Source organism: Poecilia mexicana, unplaced genomic scaffold (assembly GCF_051168715.1).
Source record: "Poecilia mexicana isolate PSO_F unplaced genomic scaffold, ASM5116871v1 scaffold_18, whole genome shotgun sequence".
Lineage (NCBI taxonomy): Eukaryota > Metazoa > Chordata > Actinopteri > Cyprinodontiformes > Poeciliidae > Poecilia > Poecilia mexicana.
In genome coordinates this window covers 10,339,023-10,351,572 of record NW_028263387.1, presented here as the reverse complement: position 1 = coordinate 10,351,572, position 12,550 = coordinate 10,339,023, and the positions used below count along the sequence as shown (strand labels likewise).

Here is a 12,550-nt window from a genome sequence, read left to right as displayed (position 1 = left end):
TGTTACATTTGAGCTAAAACTAACTCAGAATTTCAAGAACAAAAAACTGTCAAACGAACCATCAAACATGATGAAAATAACTTAAGTTTAATGGAAACATGAGTTCTATAGTTTATCAGAAAATCCTTATGGAGAATGTCTGACTATCAGGTCTGAATCACGACAATGATGCCAACATTTCCAACTCTGAATTCCTCAAAAAACAAAATGAAGCCTTTAGAGTGGCCTACTTAAAGTCTGTACTTGAATTTGACTGAGGTACTATGGTGTGGCCTTTACAGGCAGCGCGTGGTTGTAAATATGCCAGTGTGGGTAAAACAAAAACAGTTCTGCTAAGAAGAGCCAAACAAAATTCCTCCACACTGATGTAAAACAAACATTGACTGCAAATGTTTGATGGCCACTGTTGCCAACAAGAATGATGCACCCAGTTATTACAGTTAGAGAGCAAATAATTAGCTTAGTTAGCTAACTGATGGCTTTGGACAGCTTCTTTCCTTGATAAATTAAATTATAATTTATTTATTTGTGTTTACTTACTCATGCTGCCTTTGTGATATCAAAATTAGTTTAATGATTTAAAACTCTTAAGTGTATCAAAAGTGGAAGAAATTTGTAAAGAGGCACTATACCTGATCTGTGAGACTAATCAGAGTCTAGTGATGCCAGAACCATTCTTGTTGTTACTGTTGGGAAGAAACCTTAATTTAATTGTCTCATCTTGCTAAGTTTCCTTTAATCCGCTCATTTGTTAGTTTTAACTACGTCTTTCGAAAGTTATAGTTTTAATCGTGTGTAATAATGTTCAGCATGTCTAATTAAAACAATTTACGATTAAAAGTTTTGACAAAATTGCATTCCTGCTCCTACCACGGGTGGCGCTGTCGCGACAGCGTCGCAACCTTCTTGTCAAAAAAAAAAAAAACTCCCTTCTTTCCTGCACTTGTCGGCTCGTGCTGAAAACACAGCGGAAAGAGCTCTGAACAGCGCTAGCAGGCAGCTAGCTTATTTTAGTCTTTATTCTCTTTATTGTGTGTGTTGTAGCATATGCAGAGAGATGTGGTTTATTTATTTACTGAGCTGGCTGTCGCTGATCGTCCAAGTGTCCTTCGTCACTCTAGCGATAGGTGAGTTGAAGCTGAGAATGTCCGCCGCTGATAACGTAGCGGCTCAAATTAGCTTGGTAATGCTAACGCTGTGAACAGGTGAATCAGCTCAGGTGAACGTCAGCGGAGCTTCGAAAAACAAAGTTAATGTCGCAGTTTTCAGATGACTGGGGTGATTTCCATGCAGGAGATGCAATTTAGATGTAAATTTGTTGAAAATTAGCTAGCTAGCTGCCGTTTAACTCCAAGCTCCTTTAGTTCCTTGTGGGTTTACTGTAAAACTAATCTTATAATCTAGAACAAACGCTGACATTACTCGATTAAGCAAAGATCAGAGTTACAGCAGGAAGCCGAAACTTGAAGACGACAATGCTATCAGTTTCACAAAGTCAGTGGGGAATTGTTTATATGTGGAAACAAAGTACAAAAGTTTACTGAATGCTCAGTAATTAGTAAATTATTGCCCAAAACAAACACACAAAGAAGCACATTAGACTTAAGAATCGGTTTAGCTGGCTGGTATCAAGCAGGCCTCTTTATTTTTTTAATGTGAAACAAAAACCGTATAACACACAATATAAGAGACAAAAAAACTTTAATACTGTTTTTTATTTAGGGCTGAAGAAACAATCCAGAGATGACGCATTCATTTTATTTTAGGAAAATAATTAGCTTCAGAAGGAGATATTTGTACATGTGTAAGTTTTGTGGATGCTGCAGTCTTTTTTGTTTTCTTTGGGGTCTCATTAAATCAGTTATTGTCCACTAATGAAATTAAAATGTGTAGAAAACTATTTCCTAAAGAGAAGCTGGTTTGAAACAACAAAAAAGGAAAACAAAAAGTGCAATTAAATCAAATTGTTTTAGTGAAACTACAAGCTAAACCAGAGTGTGATAGCCAGATCTTTCCTACATTTTTATTGGTTGTGCATCAGAGAGTATTTGAGGATTTTAACTCGAACTAAATTAGATGAAAGTCTTAAAAAAAAATCTATTAAGCAACACATGCATGTCACATTCAAGAAATGAAGAGAAACGAGTTTTGCTATTTAGCCTTCACTAAGTTTTCTTTATAATTTGAATAGCTGTTTGTTTCTTAAATAATAGTTTGAAATAGTTTAAGTATTTTAATGTCACAAAACATTTTTTTTTCTTCTTTGTTTTTCCTTTGCTGATGGGGGGGGGGGGGGGGAAAGGCCTATTTTTAAACTAAACAGATAGTGGTATAAAGATAAAATATCTTTTATTACTCTGACCTACATTTCCCCAATAAACTACTATGGATTATTTTAAATTGTGCTAGAAAATATTACCAAACACTAAGCGGTACCAACAAATTTTGAACAATTTGTAAAAAATAAGATTGAATGTGTGCTCTTTCGCCTCATCTAACTGGTGGAGAGGTTAGCATGGTTAATAATGATAATGTTTTAGTTTTAGAGAAATATTTGTTTGTAAGGCATCTATGCTGGTAATGCTGTGTGGTACATCTGTAAGTGTTTCGACTGACTCCAGTCTTACTCCAGTCATGAAGCAACGATACCATTTACACCCTCTGACGCCTGTTTTAGCTCCTTGCTAAGCAGTCTTGCATCAGAGATGTTTTGCAGCCTACGTAATCCCTTTCGTCTTCCACCAGCGGCTGGCCTATACTACTTGGCAGAGCTAATAGAGGAGTACACAGTAGCCACAAGTCGAATAATAAAATACATGATCCTGGTGAGTATGCTGGTGCAGGATGATGCACTTTTTAATCTGTACACGGCGGGCATCTCACTGCGTGTGAATGTATGTCCAGTTCTCGACAGGTGTGCTGGTGTGCCTCTACGTCTTTGAAGGTTTCCCTCTCCTCATGGTCGGCGTCGGCCTCTTTACGAACCTGGTGTATTTTGGCCTCCTGCGAACCTTTCCCTACATTCTGCTCAGCTCTCCCAACTTCATCCTCTCCTGTGGTGAGCGCGACTTGGATCAGATTTCATTATATCCTGTTGCAGGATTCACCAATGCTGAAGAATACGTTAGTATAATAAAGCGACACACTAACCGTTGAGGCTTGATTAGTTGCTTCTGGTCACGTGTTACTGTTTTCAGTATGATTTACGTACTTTTGTTTTTACACTGCAGTGTTAGTGGTGGTGAACCATTACATGGCCTTCCAGTACTTTGCACAAGAGTATTACCCGTTCTCAGAGGTATTGCATGTCATTACGGCTCTGGAAGCATGGAAATGTGTTTCTTGTCCAGTTTTTTACCGACTGTTTCTGACTGGTGTCAGGTGCTGTCCTACTTCACCATCTGCCTGTGGGTCATCCCGTTTGCCTTCTTCGTGTCGCTGTCAGCGGGAGAAAATGTGCTTCCATCCACCATACAGCAAGGAGGTGAGAATTTGGTTATGGCTGATAATAGTTTAGCACAATGGAGGTTGAAAGTATAACATGACGGCCCTCCACCTGATGTGTAACCTAGAGAAAAATTTTCCTTTTCTTTACTGCTTTTTTTTAATTTTTTTATTTCTACTCACAAACATCCCAACATTTTTGGAACCGATTAGAGGAACATGTTTTTAAGGCTTTGATAGAGATCAGATCAGACATGGGTAAAAATCTGTGTCTGGGCGTCAAAATGTGGATATATGTCATTTCAAGCTGATTATGACAGGAAATATTTTAAATAGAGGGTGATCCTTAAAAAGTCTTGGATTCATGTATCTAAAATTAAGGCCTTCAATTGTCTTAAATCTATTACAAAAATGTGCATTGGTCTTAAATCTGATTATCACGTCTTAAATTTTGTTGTGGCAGTATTGTTTAATGACAGATATGTAATTTTATTTTTTCGCAGGACTTTTTTGTCAGGCCAAAATTTATGCACAGACATCTTCATTGTATTATGTGACTCAGTTGATGCTCTGGTTACTAGCTATTAACTGCTAATATACTTTTGCTAGCTAGATTTGTTTTTTGTTTGCTAATGGGAGGATGAGGCTCATTTTCACCACAATTATTTTCTTGTCTGTACCAGATTTCTTTCTTTTGACCTATCCGCTTATCGAACTGTTTCCTTCCGCTCATTTGAAGCCCCTTCCTTTGACGTTTTATTTTCTTCTTTGTTGCTCTTTTTCAGACGATGTTGTGTCAAATTATTTCACCAAGGGCAAGCGAGGCAAGAGGTCTGGGATCCTCCTCATATTCTCCTTCCTCAAGGAGGCGATACTACCCAGCCGACAGAAAATGTACTGACGGGCTCGGATTCGGGGGGGCCGGGGATGTGTAGGTGTGTGGAGAAGTTGGACAACAAGCGGTAGAGCAAGAAGGACGTCGGAAGTCCTTTGTGGATTGGACTGAAGCAAAGCAGTGGCCAAAACATGGAGGAAAGCGCACAAAAAGGATGGACCAATAAACAGACTGGATGATTGATTGAGTTTACAAAGGCCATGTTCATCTTTGGGTTTGTTCCGACTGCCAAGAGCACCTCTTTGAGACCTTTTTTTGGGGGATCATGACTGTAGCGCAGTGATTTTTGTATCATCGACATATTTTTTAAGCTTTAGTATCGAAGCAATTCTGAGAGAGGGGTTTAAAATACTAACTGACAAACTTGTTGCGGATGGATAAATCATAATTGGATTTCCTTTTAAAGATCTATTCTTGTCATTTTTGTGTTTGTCTGATTAAGTCTTCAAGGTAGCACCAAAGTCACGCAGAGGGGTGAAATGTTTTCCACTAAATGAGTAAAATAGATCAGAGAGAGAGCAATGGCATGAAAAGCGGTAATCTTAGAAAGCACAGCAAAAAAACATGTGAAACAACTTGGCTGCTGAAACTAACAAGAAATCCAGCAATCACTTTTAAAGGTTACTTGAAAATCTGCGAGGGAGTTCTCAAATAAATATTATGACTTTTATTCCAGTATAGGTGGAAAGTGACCTTTACTTCCTATAAAATCGGTCACATAGATGCATATTCCAGGTCTAAATTTAATCTTAAATTTCAGCACATCACTTTGCTCTGGATCAGTTAAACTGGGTGTTTAATTTGTCAATTTGCAGTTTTGGTTTTGTACCGCAGAAGAATTGTTTTCTGGACGACACAAATGTTTCGTTCATTTGTGCCCGTAACGGGAGCGGTTCGTATCGACAGCGCTTCAGTTTGCACCAGCATTCAGGATGTTAATCCCTCGTTTCCAAAGCGCGGGTCGTTGAGGCTTGGTGTCCGTCGTACTGTAAAAATAGTTTGGCGGATTCAGGAGTCTTTCCGCCACGTGTTGCGTGATGCCAGAAGCTTCACCTTAACCGTACCGTCATCCGATGAAACCTACAACCTGCGAGGCGCACCAGGAGTAGTGTGTTCTGAAAACAGACACGTACCGAACCGCACCACTCGTTGCAAACGAGGCACGCATTCCTACCTAACCGTTTGTCCCTACAATAACCATTTCCTAAGACTCGTGTATCCATTCAGAGCTGCTTTGGGGATGTTTCATACAAACAGTGTGTCAGGTTGTACCTCCTGTACTGTTATTGTACATGTTGGAGGACGTTTCTTTACAATTTGGGATGTGTTGGACAGATCGTGCGGCAATTTGCAACTATTTTAGAGACATTTGTGTGGTAGCAGAAACCCGTTCCTGCCTAACTACCAATTCAATTCATACCACCTTTGTCATCTTGACGGTGCAAGGTTTTTAAAGTCTGTAGCAGATTTGACAGCCAAGGTCTTAAAGCAATTTTGTAAAATCTGTTTAAGGAAATGCAGTGATGAGATTCTAATCAGCCTGATATGCAGGCAGAAGGTTATTTAGTTATTTTGACTTACTCATTGATCGTAAAATCCGATGTCAGAAGAGTCAACCGACTCAAACACGAGTCAGAACCTCAATCAATGACAAGTAAATAAAACCTCTTTAATTCTCTTTCCATATAATCTTACACGTTTTCACGTAGTCCATGAATATAAAATAGTTTCTAAGGACACAAACTTGAGGTTGGTTCGAACAAAATCAGCCTGATTATAAACCAGCCCTTTGTTTCATACACAGTCTGGACCCTCGGCTATCAATAAACAATTGCTTTGTGGAGAGCTCTGTAAGTTTTAAACAACTGGATCTGATTGTTCCCAATCGCTAACATTTGGTTGTGACATATGTAAACTGCAAGCTCAGTGAAGCTCACTGGAAACTGCGTTCAGTGACCCAGGCATCTACATCTGGTCACATCGCTTGCAGTTAAACCCGATCCTGACGACTAGCTATTTGTCTTAATGTTGGAGTTTATAGTAATAAAGCCGTTTGGTTTTTGTTGTTGTTCTAAATGTGTTTAAGACTAAATTTGACATGAAAGCTTCTTTCATGTCAAATCAAACCTGTGAAATTATAATTTTTTAATTTTTTTTCAGGATTACTGATAACGGACAGAAACTGCACAAACTGATTTTATTAAAGAAACGCTAAAGCAGCTGAAACCGTTTTTACAAAATTCATCATAGGTCGGTATGTACACAGATGTGAAATAAATAATTTTATGAAACAAATTTGTGGAATTAACTTGATGTTTAAAGGAAACAAAGTGTTGCGGTCACGATTTACAGTTCAATAAGGTCAACGCGTCCAGTCGACCACAGACGGTTGACCTTCACCGTTCGCAGAACGCGTTTCTGTGCCTGAGCCTGTCAAACCGAATGGGATAATGTTATTCTAGTCTCATGTGACTTGGTCACAGGGGGAGCACCGGGTTCATAGCAGTGTGGACCCTGACCCCGACCGAGGTGTGAAGTGCTTCGTCAAGTAAAGGAAAAAGACAAAACCCCACACACACGCACACAAACTCCAGAACACCAAACGCCTTCAGCTGACAGACTGTGACTTGTGGTTCAAACTCGCATGCTTACCTGGATCCTGGTTCATTTCCCCGGGGCAGATCAGTGAAAGTGCATGCAACTGTGACAGGCGACCCAGTTCACTGAGGTTTTCTCACCTTTCACTCACCCTGTGCCAGCCCTGCTTTCATTGGGGTAGCATCTGGAGAGCATAACATGTTTGGCTTTGTCACTTTAGCTACGTATTGTCAAACTCTGGGATATGCAGTGGCTCTCAAAAAGTCTCCACGTCCCTGTTATAATTCCAACTTTTCAAGACCGTGACGAATCGCTTGAAACTTTTTTTTTTTTTGCCAACCTAATTGTTGGGATTTTAAATTTTATGCTAATTGGCTAATGATTGCCCTGTATATGTATGCAATGGACTAGTTTGATACTATGAAGTTTACTGGAAATGGCTTGTGCTGTAAGAAAACATTAGCGAGGCAGCTGTTGATGTTAATTCAATATGTGGTCAACATGGACTGAATGGCTTTATTCACTCTCTCCGTTGCCATTGCTAAAACTACAGGATGACTTCAATTCTAAAGCACAGCAGAAAATCAACATCATTCTCGACTTCTTCTGTTCACTCATAGTCCCAGTAGAAAATGGAGGAATCCAGTTCAATGGGAGAAAGCCCAGGCAGAGCACTCAAGGGAGATGAGAATCGAGCGGATTAGACAGAATGCCTACGGCCAGGCTAATTTTCCCCAGTTGGTGGTGGTCTGTGCTGTAACTGTACTTCCTCCATATTTCAGACTTGATGAATTCAGGAGAGTGTTTTCATGAGTAGAATATAACTTGTACCGGCTGGAAATTACTTTACAGACGTATTAGGCTCTCTGACCAGTTTCACTCTTGTGTCTAAATTAGTTTTGGAAAGGCTTCTGGTTTTGGTTCCTGTCATTGAGCAATGCGTATGTTTATTTTTAGACTTCTTTTAACCGACTCCTTTATGCAATAAGATTTTGATGCTCTGTAACGTCACATTGGGCTAAAGGATGGAAATGTCCAAAAAATCGATCTAGAACAGCTGAACTCCATTTCAGGTTTATCAGATTCATTAAAGCCCAATAAATATGTGTGCTCTTGTGCAACCAGGATATTGGACTGTTTGTTAGTCTTTAAAAATATTTTTCCTCTAACATTTTGTTGAAATGTACAAAAAATGGGAAAGTTTGGAAATTATTCTTCATGGCTGGAATTTTTTTTAGGGGGGAAAAAACTTCAATTTTAACAGTGTGTGTCCACTATAAGGGTCTTCTTTAGCTGTAAGATAAAGCAGAGATTTGTTATTTTGTGGAGCTCAGGATTTTTGCTCATATAACACATTTACACCTCAGCTGTGCACATTATGACAGGATGCTTTTGCTAGCAAAAATAAAATCTGACAAAATAAGTTTACTGCTTCAGGAATGCGCAACACTTTGTCTGGTCTTATTTGTTCATGTCAATTGGAAGCAAATCATCTCTTTGGGGGTTTAATGGAAGGAACTTGTGCACATTATTTAATCTGACAGATAATTGATCAAAGATGTTTTACTCAGGAAGACTACAGTAGAGAGTTTGTTGCTCTAGCAACATCAACATCCACGTGCGAAGCCTCAGAGCGTTTCCTCCATGATGTCATAAAGGATTTTAAACCTAGTTTTATTGCCTGGACAGGAGGAAGACTAGTAGTGTCCCAGCTCCAGGACCTCAAGCAGGTGCATGACCACCTCTGTCCAGGGAGAGGTGCTCCTTCCCAGAGGGAATCTTTTGTGCTGGATATTCTCGATGTCGTGCGGCTCAAAGTCCCGTGACGTGCTGAGCCGAGAAGGAAACGCTTTGGGAAACAACAGTCTCTGAATCACGTCCAGAGGCAGGTTAGGGGCGAGGTGAGGCACCGTGTCCCACTTGGTCATGTAGTGAAGCCTCTGGGTGATGCTGTCCTTCAGCAAGACGACATCGTCCCTGAGGTCCGGGTCTGTGGAGGGTATCTCTGAGTGGAGGCCAAAGACGGTCCAGGGACTGTCGAGTAAGCGGGGCTGCTGTGCTTTGGAGTCGTCCTGCTTCCCCTGCATGCGTTTGCACTGTCCCTTGGTAGGTTTGGGTTGCCTCTTGCTCTGCTCTGACAAGCTGCACTTACGGTGGTATTTGGACGGCTTGGATCTGGGCGTGAGCGTATTGAGCGGAGACAAGCCTCTCTTCTTTGCCCACTCTTCAACAAGGGCCAGCTGAAGCAAAAATGGAGAAACAGCGTCTGGAACAGTTTGACTGTGGACTTAAAGCAACATCCAAACATTTAACAATACAAACTACTAAACGGTTTACGCTAAATATGGGAAATGATCTTGATATATCATGTAATTATATCATTATTAACATCAATAATGTTATTAATACAACTATTAGTAATACTCATACCTAAAGGGGTATTGTAAGCACATCTTTGAATTTACTGCATTAATAAATAACCTGAGAGTGGAATGAAGATATTTTGCTACAACACTGATAAATAGGAAGATATTATAACTGTGACGTATTGGAGAAGGGTTGGGTTTTTACTGCTACCCCATCCTTTGAATGTTTTTTTATTTTATTGATGTCATTTTATTTGTGATATATAACGTTCGGTAAAGAACACAAACAGCCTTACGAAGGAAATCCCCCTGAACGTCGCTACATTTGATCAAGTTACACGTTAAAACTGAAATGTATCTGAAATCTTCTCTTGGTTCTCCGTTGTAGAAAATCATCCCCACATCAAAACGCTGCTGTCACCTAAAAGTTCTGCTTTAATTGTTGGCCTCCTTCGAGCAGAGCAACCTCCTCCGTGTGTTTGTTGAGTCCTCGTACATGACTCGTGGAAAACTGCAAGTAGAGCATTGTCGTGTTTCACTCTTCCATAATGTGACGAACATTAAGGGTTGCCCTAGCAACAAGTTCTCCCAGCTGAGCTGTGAATTTCAGCATCTTCATTTGTACTTGTTAAGCGGCCAAAATGTGTAAAAGTTCAAGGGACGTGAATACTTTTGCAAGGGTTTTTAGAAATTTCAAGTACGGGAGTCGAGAAACTGAAGCCGGTGTTTTCGTAGTTAATTCTACGTTAATGTTTTGCAGTGTATATGTCAAGCGCTCACCTTCATATCCAGATTTTTCTGCTTGACCAGCTCTATGAGATCTCTGTATAACATCTGAGCCAACTTTATCTCCTCCATTTCGTCCCTCTTTTGGTAATACCACAAGGAGTGCTTCAAGTACCTGAAAACACAGAAGAATCAGTTTGAATCAGTCCGACTGAAGACTGTTTGAGGTGCTTTTGGTCCGGCGTCGTCTTTAGCTGGATACCGAGCTATCTTCCTGTGGTTCCAGATGTGCGCCATGTCCAGAGGCGTCAGTCCCATTTTGTCCTTTGCCAAAATATCCGCTCCGGCCTTCACAAGCACTTCTGTGCAGTTTAAGAGGCCCCTGGTGGCGGCAATGTGCAGCGGGGTTTCCCCTGAATTTGATGTACTACCATGGGACAAAAAACAAAACAAAACAAAAAAAAAAAAACATTTATTTTTAAAATCCATACTTTGTTTTTTTTAAATGAATCAATTTGTTTTTCAGTCAATAGTTCTTCTTAAATCCAGTTGGATTTAAGATATATATATATATATATATATATATATATATATATATATATATATATATATATATATATATATATATATATATAAATAAAATGCAGCTGAATTAAATACCAACATAAAGAGAATATTTCTGTAAGAAGGGGCCCCTACGCATTGATGTCAGCTCCTTGCTCCATCAGGTATTTTAAAATGGTGTACGTGTCGGACAACCGTTGCGAGGACAGAACGGCGTGCAGGGGCCGGTGACCTTTAGAATCACTGAGGTTGACCCACAATGGACTGGCCTCTATTATGAGCTGGACAGTCCGCAGTTCACCATACAGGCAAGCTACATGGAGGGCTGGGAGTTTCTCCTGGACAGAGTGAAAAAGCATTTTTATAATCCAGCTTTAAGCAGACAGTGATCCCTGTTATTTCTGTTTAATAGCACTCGGTAGTCTTGGTGCCACTAAAAACAATTTTTTATTTGATTGCACCGATAGTTCAGTTTTACAGGGTTCCTGCACATTCTTATGTCAAAACGTCAAAAATGTTTTCTAAAGTCAGTGTTCAGTTTGTCTTGGGCAAGTTTTTAAGTATTAAAACAAAAATGTTGTCCTTATGGGTGATGGTTTTATGGCTGTAAATATAAACCCTGCAAAAAAATAAAAACATAGACTGAGATGAACTAATAGACAGATGGATGGAGGAACATCGAAATGGATGGATAGATGTATGGATGCTTTGACTCTTGGTTAAAATGGTCAAAAAATACATGAATGAATGAATGAATGAATAAAAAAATGGATGAATGATGTTAGAAAAATCAGTCTTATGAATGGAGGTGTAATTGGATAAAAATGGATGGATGCATAGAGAGATAAATAAATTCTAAAGAAAATCATGTAAAATATTTAAATGAAATTTCAAATCTTTTTTTCCCACTTTACTCACACGTAGAAATAGAGGAAGGCGTTTTGCACACTTTTTTTTTTTTATAAATGCCAGATATTCTCTTGTTAAATAATAAAAACCCTATGCGATTTTGTGTAATAATAACCATCATCTGCACATGATTGTTTATTGATTCGAATCAAACATGGCGTCAGCACAATTATTCAGCAGGTTCTGATTTTTTTTTTCCAGTCTGACCTCACCTCCACCAGCAGCTCAAAGCTGTCAGGATCAACATCTGGCAGTACAGGCCCACGAAATGACGCTTTACAGGAACTCTTCCTGCGAGGCAAAACCACAATGACAGAGATGTAGAACCTTAGAAGTGAAGCTAGTAGGGAGGATTTTTATTTCATTTGCCAACATGACCAAATATCACCTCTTTTTTTTATATGCGTGACGTGATATAGTTTAGTGCGGAACTGCTAGCGTTTAGAGATTACGCATGTGGAAAAAATTCTGACCTAAGGCTTCAGCACAAGCTAAAAACTTCAAACGTTTCTTTGTTTTGATTTTTTAAAGTTGTTTACCTGCTCTTACCTCGTCCGCGGCTTCGTTTCCTGCTTGTGTTAGAGCGCTCCATGGTTGCCACGGAAACGAACGCTTGTTGTAAACTGCTAAAAAAAAAAAAAAAAAAAAACTGCGTGCGGAGGCTGTCCTTCAGGCAAAAGAAAACAGAGTTACACCGCGCTGTAACTTGATCGTTTCAACAGTATTTCTCACGTTTGAACAATATAATATGGCGTTATTACGGTATTGTGACGTTTTATTTATTTTTTAAATACAATTTCTTGTTTGTAAAAACATGTCGAAAATATGTTTTCTGCGCAAACTATAGAAAATACAGCATATTAATATTGAAAATTGCTTGTCATTTTACAAATTCTACCTAAAGTGATAAAAAAAACAGATAAAGAGAGATGATGTCTGATTTTAATTTAAACAACATAAACATCCTTTTTTTAAAATCCTTTTTTTTATTACCAGTAAATTGAATCCACACGTCTATTCAGGAACCACATGCAGCTTAAGGCTTTGT

General features: G+C 39.2%; 2 protein-coding genes across 3 annotated transcripts; one reads left to right on the top strand and one right to left on the bottom strand.

Moving 5' to 3' along the window:
• The first annotated feature begins 928 nt into the window (after nt 1-928).
• tex261 (testis expressed 261) lies at nt 929-6,634 on the top strand. 2 transcript variants are annotated; one of them, XM_088015311.1, is made up of 6 exons: nt 929-1,127; nt 2,678-2,825; nt 2,905-3,058; nt 3,231-3,298; nt 3,382-3,484; nt 4,230-6,634. In XM_088015311.1, the coding sequence occupies exons 1-6, from the start codon at nt 1,048-1,050 to the stop codon at nt 4,343-4,345; spliced, it is 669 nt and encodes a 222-aa protein (XP_087871437.1). In that variant the 5' UTR covers nt 929-1,047; the 3' UTR covers nt 4,346-6,634. The 2 variants fall into 2 exon arrangements, with proteins under 2 accessions (XP_087871437.1, XP_014842238.2); XM_014986752.2 differs by having other exon boundaries at nt 931-1,127; nt 2,746-2,825.
• Nucleotides 6,635-8,322: 1,688 nt separating this feature from the next.
• On the bottom strand, nt 8,323-12,325 carry ankrd53 (ankyrin repeat domain 53). Its single transcript, XM_014986697.2, has 6 exons — nt 12,042-12,325; nt 11,715-11,793; nt 10,729-10,931; nt 10,292-10,456; nt 10,084-10,204; nt 8,323-9,177 (listed from the first exon to the last, which is right to left on the bottom strand). Exons 1-6 carry the CDS (start codon nt 12,092-12,094, stop codon nt 8,635-8,637), a joined length of 1,164 nt encoding a protein of 387 aa, XP_014842183.2. The 5' UTR covers nt 12,095-12,325; the 3' UTR covers nt 8,323-8,634.
• Nucleotides 12,326-12,550: the final 225 nt, after the last annotated feature.